General features: G+C 38.3%; 1 protein-coding gene across 6 annotated transcripts in view; it reads right to left on the reverse strand.

Moving 5' to 3' along the window:
* The window catches only part of brd4 (bromodomain containing 4), a 54,284-nt gene that overhangs the window by 24,263 nt on the left and 7,708 nt on the right, over positions 1-22,313 (reverse strand). For 3 of the 6 annotated variants that reach the window (XM_059559415.1, XM_059559431.1, XM_059559409.1), the window contains exon 1: positions 17,967-18,618. The exons of 1 other annotated variant lie outside the window; for it this stretch is intronic. In XM_059559415.1, coding sequence (XP_059415398.1) covers positions 17,967-18,067 — 101 coding nt within the window. In that variant the 5' untranslated portion in view covers positions 18,068-18,618. Of the gene's footprint in view, positions 1-17,966; positions 18,620-22,313 lie in introns of those variants that run through there. 2 more of the 6 variants (XM_059559421.1, XM_059559402.1) reach the window with 1 other exon arrangement.

Raw genomic sequence — 22,313 nt, forward strand, 5'->3', positions numbered from 1 at the left:
TCTTTTAAAACAACACCAATGTCTACAGTAACATCCTAAACTGCAAAAAACAACAAAAAACCTTAAATACACAAAATTAGGGTTTCATTCACTTATTATTCTATAATATCTTGTCTATCATCTCTGAAAATATCTTGGCAAAATTCACTTGTTTAGTGCAGAAAAATAGCGTTAGCATTCTTTCGCAATGATTTTTTAAAAATGTGACAACACGTTTACGTCACCCAGAAAGCGGAAAGAGACAAAAGCGCTGCGTCCGAAGTCGCATACTGCAAGGAGTCAGCAGTGTTATGATTTGAGGGCGTGGGCAAACGTAGAGAACGTTTTGGCGTGTGTCCATTGCAAGATAGAGCTGGCATGCCAGAACTAGCACCCTATGATTTCCGCGATGCAGTAAATGCGGAGGGAATCGCGGAATCCAGTCATAAAAACGGATTTTACAGTTTAACGCGGAATGGCACGGAATTTGCCAAATTTTGAATGAATTAATCAATAATAGGTCATTGCACTTACATCAAATCAAGATATGGACTAATATCTCTAAATATTAAGCCGGAACAGTCTATTTAAATATGAATCCTGCATGTTCTGCGTGTCTCTATTAACACACACTGAGGCGCGCGTGACGCTCCGGTGATTTCAGCTTCTGTCATCTCTCTAAATGAGGACATGAGACATAAACAACATCTCCAGAACTGCTCTGAGAGTCACTTCATGAGCATCTGGCCGTTTGATTCGAGTAAAACTAGCGTCACATCACATACACAGAACTGTAAAGGTACGTCAACCCGTCAAAATAAAAGTCCAGTTAAAGACTATTGTCAAAGTCCTTTTATAAATTGTCTCTGCTATTGTTCAGCAGAATGTACTACTACTAAAAAAAAAAAATCAAAAATGTTTTTTAAAGGTTTAAATCACAACATTTCCATGTTTTATTTTTAATAGTAAATCCCCTTTGTTTACCAAAAAGTTAATTTTCAATAATTAAAAGATAAATTAATGTTTTATGTGTTTAATGTTTAAATGAAAGTGCTTTATTTAAAACCCCAACTGAATGTCTTGTTCACAGTACAAAGTACAGACAGAGAAACAATGGGTAATCATTAAATGTTTATTTTTGATGTATGCATTGCATTCTATGCATTTAAAAAATAAAAAATATTTTTTTCTAAAAAAGGAAGCTTAGTTGTTCATTTTTAAAGACCCAGGAGTCTTATTTTCTCTTGCATAATTAATATTGCACTTTAATTAAGCAAAAACACATTTTATCCTATTACTCAATTAACCGATGGAATTTTTTGGTAGAATACTCGATTACTAAAATATTCGATAGCTACAGCCCTATAACATATATAATAAAGGTGTATCAATGCACATTTCCCAGTAGTCAGTGCCCTAAACTATGTTATAATGGACTGTTTCACATCCAGAGATGAAGAATCAGAAGATGAAGTTACTAATGAGTCCGATTACAGTCTGTTATATGCACAGATGCACTGCGCTCACTTTTGTAACCACAAGGTACACTATTCATGCCATTCAAACATACAAGGGGTGATCAAAAGTTCAGAGACTATGCCCATCATGATAAACACAGGGGAAAAAGCAAAAAAAAAAATCCTGAGCCTGAACTTTTTTCCAGGGGTGGGGCAGCACATGCAAAGCATGCAATGACTGTGACAACTTTAACATTTGAAAGGATACTATGGCAAAGTTATTGCTTTTTTTATTTTTCATGATTTTCTTTTTCATGAATATATGACTTGAAAAATTAAAGCTGTGTCATACACTTGGAAAATTATGAGCTATATCATCGCTTATCGACACTAGGGAGTGAGACAATACACTTAGCTAATGAGATGAGACAAAGTACAGATACTTGGTTCACTAGAATGTGACAATATTTTAATACTGCTTTTAAGAAGTTTTCAATCAAATGTTTGTCTTTTTATTACAAAAAGTAAAACAATGCAATTGTTTTTAGAAGTATTTTAACTAATCTAGGGCTGTAACTAATGATTCTTTTGGGAATCAATTAATCTACTGATTATTTTGACAACTGAGTAATCCTATTTTTTTATTTTTTAGTAACACAAACAGATCTAAGTGAAAACCAGGCTTTAGTATGACTATTTATATATAAACTAACAATGAGGCAATAATAATTGGCTCAAATAAAACATCAAAACCAAGAAATTAGAAGATTGTATTGAACAACAATGTTAAAATATATAATGTAATATGCCTATATATATATATTAAGTGTTGTCAAAAGACCCGGTACTTCGGTACCAAGTCGGTACTAAAAAAATGAAAATGTGGCGGTACCAGGTTTCTTTAAGTACCGGTGGTACCGAGATCCCGTTCAAACCCGGTTCTTGACACATACAGTGCTTTTTTCCACGAAGACGCGGACGGAATCACAAAATCCAGTCATGAAAATGAAACTTACATTTTAATATGGACAGTCAAAGAATTTGTCAAAGTTAGCATAAATTAATCAAATCAAATCTCCATATGGACCAGTATTTTTAAATGTTAAGCCGCAAAAGTTGGTTGAAATCTGAATCCTGCATGTTCTGCGCGTCTCTGTGTGAATGAATGAATGGCAGAGACGTGCGGGTTTGTTTACTACATAGCAACCCTCTAAATTGCAAGTACACCACTCGCATATGCTACTAAATCTTCCTTTTGGCGACTAAATGATTTCTAATATTAGCCAATGGCTAATAAATTCTCAGATTTTACTCGCCATTGTGTGAGTTGGAGGCTAAGTATAAGTTTAGCTCAGATATATGTTCACTCACCGAACACTCTGACTGAGCGCTTTAAAGTTTCACTCTCAGTCGGGCGATCTGTGTGATTCAGTTCAACTCAATGGATGCACAGCGCACCTGTGTTTAATGTACCTCTAGTGTGAAGGCGCACAGATCGCTGTCGCTTTCTCTCACACACACGCAGAGATCGAGAGAGAGATTTGACGCACTACATTTAAACTATTCTTGGTTGTATTTTCCTGTCAAAATAGTGGCATATCTATGGAAATCTTCAGCTTTTAAGAATAGCTGGGTTTTCCGATAACGTTAGTGTGTGGAGTTAATGCGCAAATGGCAATCTCATTGGCTGGCGCTCACCTATTATCGTTCGTTTTGATTTCAGCAAATCAGTTCGGGCGAATGCACAAAACCTGATTAATATTCATGAATCCAGCAGCTAATTAATCCCTAGTAATCTCTGTGTTTTTATAGTTCTTATTAGAATTGGTATCAATATTATCTTATCAGTATTCTTGTTAGTTTTTCTCACCTCCTTTTTTTTTTTTACAGAATCACTGAATTTCAAAAAAAGCACCACCACCATTCCAGTTAAAATGTTCAGTTAAATTGACTAATATGAATTTAAACATGGTTATCAAGTTTACTTCTAATTACTAAAGTTCTAATTATATATCAGTCTAGCGAGTAAACTAAAATATTTAATGGCCAATGGCGATTCAATTGCAGAGGTGTCCGTAGAGGGTTGCATAGACTGAAGCGCGTGACATTTGCAGTAATTTCAGCATCTGCCATCTCAATGAGGACATAAATACATAAACATCATCACCAGAACTGTTCTGAGTCACTTCACAAGCATTTTACCATTTCATTTGAGTAAAACCAGTGTCAGTTTAAAGGTATTCACGGCAACCCGTCAAAATAAGTTCATTTTTTCAAGAAGGTATTGTGCTAGAAATATTACTATTATTTAGTAGAATGTATGTGATACTGCTACTACTGTTGAAAAAATTAATCAAACTTTTTAAAGAGTAACTAAACCCTAAACCAACTTTTTTTAGTTAATGATCTATAAGAATGGGGCTTTATTAGTGCTGTTCATTGATTCGAGTAACTTTTTTGACATTTGAGTATAAAGTGTTTTAATTCTATAATATATGGTGTAAAAATGTGTGAGTGCTGCCCTCTTCAGGTTGAACGATGGCTACTGCAGTTGATTTTTCCTATTGGATGTTGCGGTGGCAAGTGACGTAAGCGGTGGCAGGTGACGCAAGCAGTTTCCAGCTCACCACGCCCCTTGGTATGAGCTACCACGCCCTTGGCAGTATAAAACCATCAAAATCACTGTAGTGAGTCAGGACTCAGGAGCTGGAATTGCGAGTATTGGTAACGACCAGGATAGACTATTATAGCATCTATTTAGCATAGCAATTATATAGTTATTTAGATCTTCAAGTTGGCGTAGATTTATCTGTATTTAGTACAGTGGTCAGGATGGTGTGTGTAGTTTTGCTGGTTGCGACAGCACTGCTGGACTGCATAGTTTTCCAGCAGACTTTAAAATTAAGCGCCAGTGGTTGCATGCACTTGGCCTGGAAGACCGTGAGTTTCCGCCTAGAGCTCGAGTGTGCAAACTGCATTTTACACGGGATTGCTTCTCCAACGCAATGGAGGTGGAAATGGGATTCTCCACACAGCTCGCGCTGAAAAGCGACGGGGTGCAGGAGTTAAGAGCGCAGTTTGAGCCAGCGGCTCGAATTGATATAAACAGACACCTCGACACCCTCTACTTCAGGTGAAAGTGGGGGAGAAAAGTCCTCTACTTCAAATGATCGCTCTGTTGCAAAGCTACTTGCGTCACTACAGTCACTCTCCATTTTAGCGTCTCTGACAGCAGCTGTCAATCAATCCGTCACTGCGGGTCTCAGGTTCACGCCGCACTCGCTCAGCCCCGCCCTAGGTTCGTCCCCTCTATCTCCGCTGTGATCTGCCCACTTTTCAAATATTGTCGGTGGGTGGAGTCAGGCTCTGAGCAGGGGTTTAGTTACACTTTAAAGAAATAAATCACACAATATTTCTTCCATGTTTTAATTTTAATAGCAAATCCTTTATTTACCAAAAAATAGAATGTGTTCAAATTTCATTAATTAAAAGACAAATAAAATTTGGGTGAAACTTGTTTACTGTTTTTTGTATAATTGTATTACTTGTAAAAAAAACTTTAATCACAATTTTAAATAAGTATAAAGAATGGCATTGGTTTTATTTTTAGTGATAAAAAGTTTTTTTTTGTTTGTTTGTTTTTTTATTAGCATATTGTGTTTTGCTTTGGTACCGATATTGATACCGAGAACCGTGGATTTTCACTGGTATCGGTACCGAATACTGAAATGTTGGTACCGTGACAACACTAATATATATATAACATGGACATAACTTAAGTACTTTATGTATTAAAACAAATACCTGCAGAGGGCGCCAATGGTCTGGTTACGTTTCACTTTACAGCTTGATTAAACAATGTTTAAATCCATTAAATTTTAATATTTGGCCACGTGCAGAAACATTTATTTTGAAATTGCGATGTACAATACAATGGCATATTTAGACATAGGTTGATATAGCTTGTATCTTGCAAAGTTTTATAAATGATTTACGTTACGAATATAGTGATATAATGCACACTGTTTTTCCAGATTACGTTAAGCAATTAAAATTCACAGCGGAAGAGTTTAGCCCCTTTCACACATACAGTCTTTTGCTGGTAATTACTGGTTAAGTTACCATTAATAGATCATGTGTGAACAGGACCTTTTCAGAAATCCCGGTAAATATGTTTTGGCAATCATATCATTCTTATTGAGATGACCTGATTACTCCGAGCCGTTCACAAAGCTCCGCTGCTTTATAATGAGCTTTTCCATGTAAATACGTGCTAGATGGATATATTTGACCATTTCGTCTCACAGCTTTTTGTCGCGCTTCTCCATTCATCAGGGCTGCAACTCTGCAATTGAATATGCGCATCTCGTGTTTATAAAATCAAAACATTATGACTGGCTACTAATGTTAGTTAATGTTAGGGCTGGGCGATATACAAAAAAAAATGATATCTCGATATTGTAAAAAATTTTACGATATTCGATATATATCTCGATATGTTTGCATTTAAATAATAAAAAATAAAACATGATTTTCTTTTGCCCATTAAAAAAAAAAAACATTTAGATTAAACAGCTAATTTAAGCAGTTAAAAAATCTAGACCAAGAGATCACTTACTGCTTTTTATTAATGAATACATGTAGGCCTATATGTAACTGAAGCAGTGCAAATTAAGTAACAGTTACAGAAAGTGCATTCTGTCAACTTTTTAGTGCATGCAATTCACAATTTAAACTATGCAACTGGGATAAGTATTTTATTTTAATTTTTTAACAAGTTTTTAAGCTAAGAACACAAGTCTGTCAACTGTCTGTGGTTTTAAGAGAAGCTCTGTGGCATGAAACTATGTTCCTACTGACACTAAAAACCCTCTTAGATGGGGAGCTAGTTGCTGAAGCACATAGCTATTTCTTATATATAAATATATAAATGAATACCAAAGACTTTTGCATTCTCTCTGTCTATATTCTATGCAGTGTGTATGCATCTATCTCACGACAGAACACAGACCGGCTGAACGACGCTTTAATTAGATCGCTCAATTCCAGTTTGTTAGTGTTTTCAGATTATCGTCAGCGGCTCTTCCGCAATGAGGAGTGAGCACGTGCGCATGGTTGCCAGATTGTTTAAAATAAGCAAACACCGTGAAGAAAATGTATCCTTGTAACAGTGGAGCTCTGATTCGGAGATTTAAACTCTTGTCATCTGGCAACCGCTATCATTACAGCTCTCGTAGTAGAGGGGCGTAGAGCAGTCAGCAGTTACAGGTTCCTTTTTTGGACATTCGGCGCGTTCTTTTGGGAAAGTATGCTTGAATTTGAAATATTCGATATTCCCAATATATTCAAATTGTACATCGTCGTCAAAATTATTCCGATAGTATCGCTAATATTCGATATATCGCCCAGCCCTAGTTAATGTCATACCATTGGTAGGCGAACGCATGGACTCAAGTGATATCAATCAACAAGATTTTTTTTTTTTTAATGTAGGATTAAACGCTGCACGCCGGAAATCTGGCACGGTGCCGGAGAACTTTAAGCCCTATAAACAACAGAAAAAAAGTCCTGTGATGCAGCATAAGTGCTCCTGACAGACAGCAATCATTAAGTAGAAGTGAAAATGAAACCAGTCACTTTAAACCTGTTTTTCTCAAAATTCCATTCCGGAAAATCATAGCTATCAGGCAGCTTCAAAAATTAAAAAATGTTCAATTTCACCATGTGTTGGGTTTTCCTAGATCGCATCACACACACACACACACACACATACTAGTGTTGTCACGTTACCAAAATTTCAGTATTCGGTACCGATACCAGTGAAAATCCACGGTTCTCGGTACCAATTTTGGTACCAAAGCAAAACACAAAAATATGCTAATTAAAAAAAAATAACTTTTTAGCACTAAAAATAAAACCAATGCCATTCTTTATACTTATTTACAATTGTGTTTAAAGTTTTTCTACAAGTTATATAATTTTGAAAAGCAGTAAACAAGTTTCACCCAAATTTAATTTGTCTTTTAATTTATGAAATTTAAACATTTTATTTTTGGTAAATAAAGGGGATTTGCTATTAAAATTAAAACATGGAAGAAATATTGTGATTTATTTATTGTGATTAGTTTACATATAGCGTGTCGATTCAGCGTGGTAAGACTCTCGCTCTCTCTCTCTTTGCATGTGTGAGAAACAGCGCTATCAGTAAAGTGACGGTGAGTCATGCGCTTCACAAAGAGTTTACAGAGCATCAAATACAAGTGCGCTGTGTGTCCATTGAGATGAACTGAAAAGTTCAGATCGCTTGATGGAGAGAGAACTCTGAAGCTCAGATGCTGAAATTAATGCAAGCGTCATGCGCTTCAGTCTATGTAGTAAACAAACCCGCACGTCTGCCATTCATTAATTCATACAGAGACGCGCAGAACACGGATTCATATTTCAAACAACTTTTGCGGCTTAACATTTACAGATACTGGTCCATATGGAGATTTGATTTGATTAATTTATGCTAAATTTGACAAATTCCACGACTGTCCATATTAAAATGTAAGTTTCATTTTCATGACTGGATTTTGAGATTCTGTCCTCGTTTTCTGCTTCGCGGAAATCATAGCGCTGAACCAGGTTTCAACAGGACCTCGGTACTACCGGTACTTAAAGAAACCTGGTATCGTCACATTTAAATTTTTTAGTACCGACTTGGTACCGAAGTACCGGGTCTTTTGACAACACTAATACATACACACACACACACACACACACATACATACATATAGAAACCGAGAGAGAGAACGAGAGAAACCCCGTATTTCAGCCTAATAAGTTATTATGCAATGCTACATATAACTTGTATAACAAAAACCCCAAAATGTTTCAATGGCAAATGGCATGTTTCAACCACAGAACAGCAATTTTCACCAGAAGGTGACAAGTTTCCAGTTATGAAAAAAAAAACGGAGTGTACAACAAACTGAATATATATTTTTTAGCTGCTGTGAGGGTCTGACCAGCATTCTCATTTCTTCATGCCGTCTCTAGAGAGCTCAGGATGTGGGAGTTCAGCTCAGAGTTAACTTCACTCTTCCGATCAGCTCTGTAATGGGGGACATCATGTCCCCCATGTTGTACACAAAGAGCACAGGAAAAATCTTCAACCTAAAGCCACGAGCACACACACAAAAGCAGAGCTAAAAATATCCCCAACTATGGAGGAAATGCAACCAAAACAGGGTGTGCTGGGACTGAAGAGAATTACCCCGAAGGTTCACTGACACTACACATTCCACTTGTTTTCCGAGTCTAAAAGTATCTGTAAACACAAAGCAGTTGTTTATGTCTGACTAACAGCATTCCTGATGACTCACGTAGTGACGAGAGAAACAGTGGTCACAGGACCACTTTATCAACCCTAGAGCTCAGACGCAGAGAAAGAGGGAACTGACGATCTGCCAGCGTGACTAGCCAGGAAAGAACGCCAAACTGTCTGTTACCAGTAAATGCTCACTCATACACCGTTCCAGGGTAACATTTAGGGCCTACCTAAAAATCAAGTTAAAACTCATATAGATGAATATACGTCACACAAAGCTGACCTAATTACACTACTCTTATACAATCATTTTAAAACACTGTTCTTGAACTTTCAGCTCACCAGAGAATTCTGAAGAAAATGCATCACTGTTTACTGGGGCTGCGCAATTAATCGAATGCGAATGACATGCGCATTTTGTTAGTAAAGCCAGTTCTGTAATCAGCAGTAACGCCTGTTTCACAAATATTCCATCTGCAGTGTGTATGCATTGCGTATTTTCTTCACGCTCCTGTTAACGGATTGGAGCGTTCACACAGCACGCGGTTGCGGTCCGTCAGTGCATTCCAGGAGCGGTGCAGCGAACGTTTATGTACCCAGTCTATTTTTACTGTGCTGCATGTGCTCAATTAAAGTGACAGTGCATTGTTCATTGTAAAAATGACAATGGATTGACACAGAAATGCAGTAATTTCCCAATAAATGGATACAATTATTAAAGCATACTGTGTTTCAGTCAACACGTGGCTTTTTGGCTAAGTTTAAAACAAGAAGTGCACTTTTAGATAAACAAGGATAACATAATATATGCACTTTTATGGAGGCAGAAAAACAAAGTTCTTTAAGACCCGTGGGATTGCTTGTAATAAAGATTTAAATGCAAAAGGCATGAGAGTCAACAAGAAAAGTGTGCTAAATGTGTTGACTACTGATCACAGAACCATGCTTCACTGAAAGATACGTCAATTGCTGCTTCTGTCGAATCGCGATTTCGATTCCATTTTAAATTAATCGTGCAGCCCTGTTGTTTACACAAAAACATCAAGCAACAAATCAGCATATTAGAATGATTTCTGAAGGATCATGTAACACTGAATACTGGAGTAATGATGCAAAAAATGTAACTATATTTGAAAATATATTGAAATAGAAAATTTGAGATTTTACAATATAACGTGAAAGAGCCCAATTCAGCACCCGCAGTGTTCAACAGCAGTCTACTTAATCAAACAGCATACGCTGTTGGCACTTGTTTGTTTACAGTAGAGAGACTATAGATAATACTATGTCAAACACTGGGTTTCCTGTAATCTGTGCTGCAATTATATACGACTGATGCATCACAAATACTGTTGATAGAGCTTAACTAGAAATTACCCAGAAGTTTCCTCTAAAGCCCAAGAGGTCTCTTGAATTCACCTAACTATCAGGGCTGTCAAAGTAAAGGAAATTCCCTTGCGGTAATTTTGAGTGGCTCAATAGCGCATTGTAGTAATATCGCCATGTGTGTGTGTGTGTGTGTGTGTGTGTGTGTAAAACGATATAGCGAAATCATATCCAGAAACCAATGAAACCGAAACCAAATAGCGGTGAAACCAGAAGAGATGTAAATGAGAAATAACTATATAACTAACAAAATAACTATTCACACAACAGAACATAAACCTGACAATAATATTGCTAGGCTATTGTTAGCCTATACATATAACAGTTCATTCTGATCCTCGAATCTGACTAGTCAAGAGACTTTCTATTGATATTTCCACCTGTGCATTCTAGACGAGCTGTCAGTCAGTCTTTAAACCGTTCATTCAACTACGTTCAAAAACGCTGGTTCATTAAAAGAGAGATGTAATAAAACACGCTGTTTAAATAATTTTAACTAAGCGCCATGTTAGAAGGTTCAGCTGACCAACAATGTGTCGATGCTAAGACAGATATTTGGCTTTCCTTGGACTACCCATTTTCACGAATATATATGACTTGCAACTAATCACACATGATCAGTTGATCACTCTCTCATTCACTGTCTGTTTAGGCTTGTGAAGTGCAAATCTACGGAGCCTCTGTACAAATCAGCATGATACACATTATGTTATCATTACTAACTTATTTAATATTCAGTACACATGCACAAAAAAAATTTAAACGAGAAGGGCATAACCCTATGCAAAAAAAAACCCCAACATGTTAAAAAAATGCAAAAAAAAAAAAAAAAAAAAAACGGTTGCTGCAGTTCTTGTTTTCGTTTGTGGTTTGCTCATTAACAGCACGGTATTGCGATATTGTGGTTCTCGCGACAGCCCTACTAACTATATACCATGCTTAAGGGTTTGATACGGATGAGCTCCCAAACTGAACAAACACATCAGGACATCACACACAAATGAGAGACAAAACACACGCCAACTGTCTTGTACCAGCAACACACAAATGAGCTGTTGTGACTGCAGCGAAAGTGGACTGATCACACACAAAGGCTATGCAGAAAACACACAAAAAATCCAGGAAGAGCTCGCACTTAAGTGACAGACTGGAGCTGGGAGCACTACATGACCCCACCATGAGTTTACTCCAGCTGGTGCAGCACGCACACATGCACACAGATGGCCAATAACCACAAAATCTGTGTGGTGCAGTAATGTTCATTCAATACGCTTATAAAGATCAACAGCCAAATAATTCATTCAAACACAATAGGGTTTTTTTCCATAACAAACAAACCGCTTCATTAACAACTCAACCGTTGTTATCCAGCTGTTCGAGGCACGTTTTACTTTAAGTCGCTCTGCAGAGGTTTGGAATAAGAGTCAGACTATTAGACTATTATTATCAATTGACAACTCTGCATGTGCATTACGTTGAAGAAACGTGAATTAACTCCTTGAGTTAGACCAATGCAAGTCAGGCTCTGAACTTTCCCCCTTTTAATAAACAAAGGAAAACTTCCTCTGGTGTAAAAATCCCCACAGCAGTTCTAGTTTCAGTCTAATTTATTACATGCGTTACTCCTCCATACAAGCAAATGGGATCTTGTGATTACATAATTTCTCTACTCTAGTGCTTATAGGCTACGAGTTACCTCAAGGGCTAGTTCACCAAAAAATTAAAATTCTGTCATTAATTATTTTGCCAAACCTGTAAGACCTTCGTTCATCAGCTGAACACAAATTAAGATATTTTTGATGCATTCCTAGAGCTCTCTGACCTTCCCATAGACCGCAAGTATACTTACACAATCAAGGCTCCGAAAAATAGCGAGAGTTAATAATCCATGTGACATGGGTGGTTCAACCATAATTTTACAAAGCTACAAGAATACCTTTTATGTACAAAGAAAACAAAAATAATAACTTCACACAGTACCAAACCACACAGATTAGACTATCCGCTAATATTACACAAGATAAAAAAATAAAAGTACTAGCTAAAACTTTATCAAGCAAAGATTTATCAAAAAGATGACAATGAATCACACTTAATGATTTGACATAACTAGATCCTGGCTGACACCCATCCTGACTGTTTCCAAGACACTGAGAAAAGCTTTTAAAGGCCTGTGAACAACAAACAGCACAAACAGTAAGATACATTTGTAGTTGTAGTACATATGTAATAAAAGCAGACCTCCGAAATGATCTTTTACAGAAGAAAACATTCACTGGACTTTTCAAAAACCTTTATAAAGAAATCTCATAGATCTTTTCAATATACTTTTAAAATTCAATTAACAGATTACATTGTGAAACTAAAGAACTAAACTACATGGGGGAAAGTGTTAATCATTTCCCATAGTTAAACTAGTTTACACAGAGCAGGTCAAGACATCTGTTAATTGGCTACAGTGCTGAACTGTGGCATGAACAGAAACTTTTGACCCAACATCAGTACAAGTAATTGCTGCAGCCTTAATTATAATCATTACAAAGTGTCCTAACCAGGCCGGACACAACTGGATTCTTGAACACTGAAATGCAGTGCAACATGACAGTGACAAATCACAGTCAATCAGAACACTGTGTGCACGAGTTCACTGTTTGCACACAGTCACATGGTGCACTGCACGGTGTAAACCACATACCTTAAGACAACGTGCTTTGTTGTTTTTTTTTTTTATTGGTACAAATAGCTTCGAGGGAATTCTCAAATATTATTGAACTCTACACTTCCACAATCCACAGTTCTGTGTTTTAAATTGTGCAAATAAATAAGATTCACAAGCTTGTTCCAGTCTGGATATTCTCAATAATACATCTCAAAATTGGGAAGACCGTGACTCAGATTGTGGACTGTAATTGTGTGTTTTAAGATTATTATACCCCTAAATCAAAAGAATTTCTATCTACGTGGTATAAGACGGAGCTTGTAATTAATAAGTAATTATACACCGGTTGAACAATTTACATTTTTTATCCTGTTTAATACCGGATTAAACATCACAAGCACATCTATGAAACCCAAGAAAACCTAAAATGTATGAATGACTGGCAGAAAATCTTGCTTGTGTACATATGATGTGTGGTGGATAAACAATGCAATGCACCTAAATCCATTATGAGACCTTAATACAGTGAAATAGACTATTTAATAGAGGTTTGTTATTTGGCTAAAAGCTTGATTTTCCATTATATGGTTGACTGTCACACAAGAGACAAGGAGGCTGAATGTTATAATAATGACAGTACAGCCGTGGGATTAAACCTGTCTGAAAACAACAAATGCCTTTCATATCACTTACCAGCTAAACAAATCTCATTAGGGCTGCACAACTAATTGAACCAAAAATGTATAAAATGTTTCAAGTCTACGGTCCGGTTTCCATATCAAAATTGCATTGGGAATGCTAAACATTCATTTTCCTCCTTCCAAACATTTTGGCAGCTTTAAGTTATTACACAAATGCCCCTTTGCAATGTCACATTAACGTGAATAAATTACATTGAAAATAATGAATTTCTCTTGCACACTATCAGTATAGCATGAACAATCTCTGACCTGAGATCAAAAGGCACTGGGTCTCAATTACTAATAATTGTGTGGATTATTCATACTTATCATATCAGGAGATATCACGAAAAAATGTCCATCTTATTCACAACACGTGCGTGTGCACATGAATTTACTCTTAACCTCATTCTAATGTTAATGAATTTTGAGCGTTACAAATAACCCACAGAGTGCCTGAGGTTAGCAATCTGCATAAAACGCTTACAAACTAGGCCTGTGTGATATTGAAGAAAAATGCAATATATGATACCTTGTATAAAAAATGTAAATGTAAATTTTTAAAAGCGATATATATATATGAAAAATCTATTTAAATTATATTTTCAAATTTTTTAAAAATGAAATGTATATAACCAGTTGTTTCACTCTTTCTTGAAAAAGAATCACTACAAATTCTGCAAAAAACCAGCAGTGTTTTATCAGTCCATAAAAAGTAGTCACAAATTCTTTCTCAGCTGTTTACATTCATTTAAAACGTAACTGACTGCGTTTACGAGAATGATCATCAAGACAGGTACTATTGACAATTCTGTGTGTATGTGTCTGTTCAAAGACGAATCAAGTCTGTGTTCGCGCACTAACTGAAACCATCTCTCTGTGTTTGTGTGTGTGCACTTTGCACGTGTGTGGCAGAACTGAAGAGACACTGTGCAAGATGCAGCTTGTGCGCGCACTTCAGGTGTGAGTCAGACAACAAGACGAGACAGCAGAGTCGTTTTCTGCAACTTACTGGACTTAACTTTTTAACATCAAGCATTCCTCTGCTATACGTGTCGAACTAAGACACTGACCTTTTGCAACATTCTGATTTACGCAGCCTTTTATTAAAAGGATTCAGATATCGCACGCCATCGCGATATGCATATCGCAATAATTACATTTGCGATATATCAACCATCCCCTGTAATCTTTAGCCAGCTGTATATAAGTGTAACCTAACAGCTTAAGCTACAATGCACCTTTTCTTACCCTATGAAGAAATTACATTTTCAAAGCTATCTTAACACATTTATAAGGCCACCCAGAGTGACTGTGTATGGGTGGTTTTAGGTGTTCCTACATTTTTTGCAACTTCAGAATTAGGGCTGTCACTTTTGTGAAAAAATCATTTTCGATTTTTTAAAACATAAGTGTTCATTGAATCGATTGTAAAATCGATTTTCCATGTCTAAAAAAAAGACGTTTCCTTTTTCAACGTCAAATAACGGACGAATGTAAAGAGCGCTGGAAACGCACAAGTCAGCAATATTTCTTATTTATTGGCATGAAGTTTCGTGCAGAATAACAAACAGCAACAGGAGTGCAATATTCTCGAAAAAATATATATGCAGAGAGGACGGCTGCCATAACAAAAGAAAAACATCACTGCAGGCTTCAACCCGGCTGCATTTATGATTTAAGCAATTCAAAAATCTCCAAGATTATTTTAAATAATGATTCAATCAATTTCAAACAACTGTTCAAAAAAATTTAACTTTAAATGGACTTGAGAACAGGCCATGTGTATTTTTTTTTATTGAACGTAACCGACACTTAGGCTAGGCGGCACTAGGCAGGCATAATGAAAGGCTATGGCCATTACAAATTTATTGGACAGGAAAACAAGTCGATCAACATTTTCGGGGTCCAGAGCAGAGCGTTTTTTATTCACTATATGTCCAGCTGTTGAGAAGACGCGCTCCGACCGCACTGATGTCCCAGGGACACTCAGGTACAGCTGCGCAAGGTGGGGGTATCCCTGTCAGCTTGCAATTGTCCTTTTCATAACTCAGAATCTCCTGTAACTAGATGCGCGAATGAGGCGAATTCGAAGTCTGGTTTTGTTTTAATTATACTTAAAGAAAATATTTCCAGTACAGGCCCGGTTAAAACCCACACCAACTAATAGAAGCAATAAATGCACCAATATAACCTTCCAGGGCTTTACCTTTGGACAACTTAGCAGTGACGTTAAAACGGTCAATTAGTGAGGGCACACTGGGTTGTAAAACTCCTCAATGCTCTAGGCTCTGCTCAAAGTTATTTACTATTCTTGAGAAAAATGACTAAATAAAGCTCATGTTTCAGCCCAACTTTAATAATTGAACAAGTGCAACAGGCGTTACGGTGTTTTAAAGACTTTAAATAGCACAGAAAACAGGTTGGCTGCTGTACTAATAAGAATGTGAACTTTATGAACCTTCCTGACCCAGGGCACTAAACTTCCTGCCCCAAATGCCCAGTGGAATAAAAGCTGGCCTCTGAACTGGACACAGATCACTATGTACCACAATGGAATGTGTGCGAGGGAGGAAGCGGCTCTGGTTACTACGAACATGAGCACACGCGCACACACACACACCAGGAAATCTGGTTCTACAGGCAGGCCAAACCTAACTGTGACACACGAAAGGGAGGGTGTAAAAACCGACAGCAAACAAAATGTCTGCATCCCTAACGAAAGTAAACAATCATTTATGCTTACTGGGAGTTTCTCAGGACAGAAAGCTCAAGGCTCCCAGTCGAGGTCTAAGTACAGGACCGGGACAGCAGGTTTATTTGCTTGAAAGCATATGCATAAATAATAAAATGAAACTGTACAGAGTCGGTTGCTCAGGCCAAGAGTCCCACCTCCCTCATCCATCTCTCCTCTCCTCTTTCACAGTCCAGTCTCGCCAGCGCTCCTCCTGGGAGCTGTTTTTCTCTACATCTCAGGCTTCACGGTCCCTTCAGCTGCCAGCAGAAAGGAGTAAAACCATCTAACTTCACAGTTGTCTTTGTGTCTTACAAACGGCTCCTGAAGTGGAGGGGACTAATCTGTACTTAGCGGGACTCCACAGGAACCTCCGTCAAACAAAACAGAGGTGATTTGAACATTTGCCATGGCGTGTTGTTTGTTCTAGCGCTTTGATCAGTGACCTAAAATGACTCAGAACGGGGTCTAACAAACGTCTATTTGAGAATGGAGCCAGGAGCGCACTGGCACACGGTAAGCATGTGCGCAATGTGACTGGAGAACTTTTTTCCGACTGCAACTGTTCCGCATGCCTCGCACGACTCCAGCTCCAGGGTGGGAATGTCCAGCTTGCATGTGACACACATTCACAAGCCTCAAGACTGTTAGTTATGCATAGAGGTTGAATATTTCAGAATAAACTACATGTGATTTTGTTTAGTTGTCCGTTTTATCTTCTGAATCGTGAGAGAACCACAATCTCTCTAACCCCACCCCCCCAAATATCATGCAGCTCTATTTTGCACACAAACAGCTCTTTAAAAAAAAGTCCTGTTTTTATGTAGCCTGCTGATTTTGGTTCATGGAATTCAGCTGCATCTAAATGTTTTGCAAAAAGAGACCCAGAATAAATGTGCTTGATATCTTTTTTTTAATTCCATTGGAATCGAAACGGAGAATCTAACCGAAATCAGTCGGAATTGATCAAATTCAAACCATACCCAACCCTAGCGTATAGTCTTTGTCAATCACTGAAATGCAACATTAGTACAGTAAACTAATGCTAGATGGTTCATTTAAAGACTATAAAGCGAGTCGTTGGGTTGAACTGCATTTCTAGGTACACCTGAAAGACTTTGTCTGGTTGAACAAGCAAAGGACAGAAGGAAGTCTATTCTAAGAACAGCACAGAAGAGAGCAAACAAACAAGGACAAACTTCCTAAGAGAAAAAGAGACCCTATTTTCCAGATATCTTTCAGTGTTCAGTAAAGTCTGAAAGTAAGGTCACATCATTTACATTTGCGTATTTGCAGCAAGTCTGACATTACCATTTACTGAAGCTGCTAAATCATAGCCGGCTGAACCCTCTCCTTCTGCCACAACAAATACACCACCTCCCTTTTCCTTGGAAAACCCACCCCCTCCCTCTGCTTGCTCACACACCCCCTCTCTCCCAACGGGAGGCTGCCTATTCGGGGCTTTTAGCTTTCTTACCAACAATGCCACCCTTTAAAAAATAGTATTTGGGGCAAATCTGGGGAAGGCTCTCAGAGAAGGAAAAATATTTCTGACCTGACGAAGTGAAAATGTAAATTCATTCTAGTAAATCAAAACAACAGACTCGCACACTAAACCTGATTATCTACTAAGTTCAATCGAGATCAAACTACAAGCTAGCAAGCAACAAAAAGAGACACAACACAAGCAAACGACACTGGTGATTCGCTGTGTAATGTTCGAGAAAAGCAACTTGACAGAAAAGCTTATCAGTTTTACCTTTTAACAGGGACGGAGCAATGGGCAATTTTTTCCAAAAGGGCATCCAGTGTCTGAAAATCCAGCAAATCATTGGACTTGGAATGCATTTTGTAATCCATTTATGAGTTCCTCTCGGCGCAAAAGCAAAACAGAAAGGGAACTAAAAAGGCAAGAAAAGTTCGTCACTCTTTCCCAAAACACAGCGACTTCTCGCTCTCGAATCTCCAGTTCTGACGTACGTTTCCTAAAATCCACTGAGCCAAATACATGTTAATCCATAGTTAGTCCACCATAGTCCTGAGAGGAAGGTTTCGTGGTTCCTGAGAAGTCTCTTATTGGAGTCTTGCTCGCGACAGAGAGAGGCGCAGAGGCTTGAGACCGGCTGGATCTGTTAGCTCTGTGCGCCGGTCGGCTCTCTACCCCTTCCCCCCGTCGAAAGCACAACGGCCCAGTTGCCACAGGCACTTCGCCCCATTGTGTGTCCACCCGAGGCCTCGTTCGCGCAAACCTCTTCCAGCGGGGTGCCAGAAAGTAGGAGAGAGGAAGAATGAGCGAAGACTGCTCCGGAAAAACCCAAAAGGCCCACTTTCTTTCTCTCGCTCGTTCGTAGAGAGCAGCGTGCTCTTACTCAACAGTGAAAATGGCTCTGGCGCTTCCTCATTGAGAAGAGGCTCTACCCACACACCCCTCCCTCGCCTCTCCGGCGCTTGCTCGTTCTCTAACCCCTCCCTTCTCTTTCCCCATCAACAGCTTGAGCACTCTCCACCCTCCTGCTCTCTCTCCCTCTCGCTCTCTTCCTGCATGGCTCTTCTCAACACACACACACACACACACACACACACACACACACACACACACCTTCAGCTCCCCACCCCCTTCCTCCCTCCGTTTCACCTTCCCCCACTCATTCTTTTCAGAGCAATCTCCTGTGTGCCTCCCCCACTACACAGAGGGCCTCCTTATCTGCTGTCTCTCCACATGCTGCACACATTCACACGTCTAGACCGCACTGGCACAAAAAAAAAAAAAAAAAACAAGCCATAGTGGGGCTGCCCTCCGTGCCAAACCACATTGATGCTTGAGACTCTCTTTGGACGGGAAGGTTTACAAAGGAAGAGGAGTAGATGGAAACAGTGAATGAGTGAGTGGACACACGGGTGAATTAGAGGACAAAACAGGGATACACCTGCATAAAACACATGAGAGACTGACGCAAAACTCCTTGGACACCCTTTGCTTAGTGTGAGAGGGTGTTGATTTCAGTAGCGTTATCTGTGGGAGAATTTTTTCCATGTGTTCACCAAGGTAACGTCGCACAACTCACAAACTTTGATACACACAGGCTAAAGTTTGGTGTGGAAATTATGAGCATTTGTTTTACATCAGGTCTCTTCGTGTTGAGTCTGAAGCAGGGTGGTTTCAGCCAGCATGGCTTATTACAGGGTTAGTTCACCCAAAATGCAAACTGTGTCATCACTCACCCTCATGCTTTTCCAAACATCCGTCCTTCCTCAGATCTAAATGATGACTTCTTCCGTGGAACATGGAAAAGCACCGTAAAAGTAGTCCACATGACTCATGTATTATAATACAAGTCGCCAGTAGCCATACAGAAGTCATTGCTCACTTAAAATCTTTTCCCCCCTCCACAGCTCTCATTTGCACTCGCTGTTGAGGTCACTGAAGTCTAATCTTGGAAGTGTGAAAATTATATTTGAAAACACTTTCAGAGAGCTACAACTTTTTTACAACCGGTTTATCACACAAAGCTTTTGTCAGCAACAATTTAAAATAAGGTTTCGTTTGTTAACATTAGTAAACTACAATTAAGAATCACAAATTAACAACACTTCTACATCATTTATTAATCTTGTCATGTAAATATTCACATTTACAGGATTTAATACATTAAACATTTTTTATACATTTAAAAAACAAAATCGAATAACATTAGTGCACTATGGACTAACAATTAGCAATTAAATTTTTACTATGCTGTCAAATCGGTTAACCACGATTAACCACATCCAAAATAAATAGTGTACTGTGTATATTTATATGTATATATACAAATTTATTCAACAAATATACATACATAATGTATAGTTTTTATATGTAAATAATTATTAAATTGTATACATGTGTGTGTGTGTAGTTATATATACACAGATATAAATATACACCAGTACACACACACAATGTAAACAAACTTATTTTGGATGCGATTGATCTCAAATATTAGATGGCACTCATTTTTACGATTATCTTGATGGTTCTACAGATGATCTTATCAGATTTTCCTGTGGTGTGTTGAGAGTGATCGAATCTGCTCGGAAGAAGGTCAACATGTTGAATATTTATGATCAGAAAATCCTGTTGTGTGGGGATGAACACGCACACTCTGTAGATTGTCACGTGGAACTAAATTATTCCCAATCAGAAAGTGAGCTGACAGTAGACAAACATTACCCACCTCCAGCTCGCGCTCTAATTAGGGATGCATCAAACTGATACTCCGTATCGGTATCGGCTCAGAAACTGGCATTTTCTGCCAGATCAGGTATCGGTCAGAGGAGACAGTTTTTTTCTCCCCATTAAATAATGTTGTTTCACTAAATGTTTAGAATTTAACAAATTATTTTGCATAGGGCTATGACCGTATGGGATTTTTTTTCTTACTGCGGTGAAGCAGCAACAATTTTGTAATTGTTATTATAGTCACCTTGTCCAGAATCAAATTAGTTTTACATTTTGCTGTCAACACAAAAGGAAAAAGTGTTACAGAGAAAAAAAAAGTTGTACGATAAGTAGGTTGTACGAAAATTTTAGCCTATTTGTTATTTTTATTGGTCTTGTCAAAATACAAAATTTGTTTAACATCTTGTCAACAGTAGGAAAAGTGTCGCAAAAGAAAGAAAACTTTATTTTATACATTATATATTATATTACAATTATTTTAAAAATATGAACAAAACCAATGGCTTTTTAAAAAATTTACATCCCCGAGAAGAATATCCTGCGACGTAGTCTCATGCGCGACGTGGTCGTTTTATTCCAGGCGCGTCCGCACCACATCGAGTTAAAAACATCAACTTTTCAGAATGCCACAAGCGCACCGCAGGTCATGTGACAAGAATTAACCAATCAGCTTCATCCTTTCCCGTTACAACGCTGAAAGCTCAACCAAGATGATGGAACTAGAGGTCTTCACAGTGCACCAGAGACCCGTCGACCCGGGACCCGTACGGGTTCGGGTCTATATTTTAAATCATCAGCCGGGTCCGGGTCGGGTCCGAATCTATTACCTCGGGTCCCGGGTCTGTTTAACATTGTGTGTAATACCCGTGCGATCGTAGTCATCAGACTCGGAGAACACCCGGCCGTGATCAAAGACTGCTTGTGTTTTTTGTAACTTGCAACTTATAAAATTAGGAAAAGAAAAGAGTGAGCCAAAAAAGTGATCGCTCGCTCTCTCTCTCTCTCTCTGCTTTTAAAAGCAGAGCTCGCAGACTCAGAGTTGATACAAGTGCACGCACGGTATTAATGCTTGCAGACTTGACACACTCATATTTAATATATTTCAAATCAGCAACACAATCTGAGGTGAACTGTCACATGAATGTTTTCTATGAAGCTCAAATTGCGTTAAAGCATATTTTAGGTTGATACAGCTAGCACGCATGTGCAGTCTCGAGCGCATTTCATGTTTCTATGGCAATCAGTGAGGGACACTTCGACCGCCAAACCGCGTTTTACATTTTCTCCCATTTTTATAATATTATAAATGAACCATTTAATCTTAAAGTTTTAGTGGTCAGATTCAGACTCGATGCAGAGCAGAGAGCACAGAAATGATAGCAAATAAATAACGTCAGCGGCCATGGCATTGCATGAGCGATCGTTATTGTAGTTCAAAAGGGCAAACAGTCGAAGTTATTATGCGAGTTAACTCGAGTCAGAATGTACATGTGCACAGTAGCATTTGTCATCCATCACTGTGACATCAAGCGGACTTTTGAAGCTGAAATAATGAGTGGATTCAGCTTGGACTTGGAATAACGAGAGGAATAACATGGATAACTTTTTTGTCGGAGGATTGTAACGTTAATGCATCACAGACAGTCAGGTACAAGGAAGAGAGACTACGGCTCTTTAAATTAGGTAAGACAAAAAGCAGTATTTTTCGCAACATGTTTATTGACTTGTAATAGCAATTTAAGGTGGAATATGTGACAGTCGGGTCTGTGTCTTCCCGGCGGGTTCGGGTCCAGATTTCAAATAATATACGGGTCTGGGTCGGGTCCGGGTAGGCATTTCTCGGATCTACACGGGTCTGGGTCCAGCTTATGAAATATTAGACAGGTC

This window comes from Carassius carassius, chromosome 1 (genome assembly GCF_963082965.1).
Source record: "Carassius carassius chromosome 1, fCarCar2.1, whole genome shotgun sequence".
Lineage (NCBI taxonomy): Eukaryota > Metazoa > Chordata > Actinopteri > Cypriniformes > Cyprinidae > Carassius > Carassius carassius.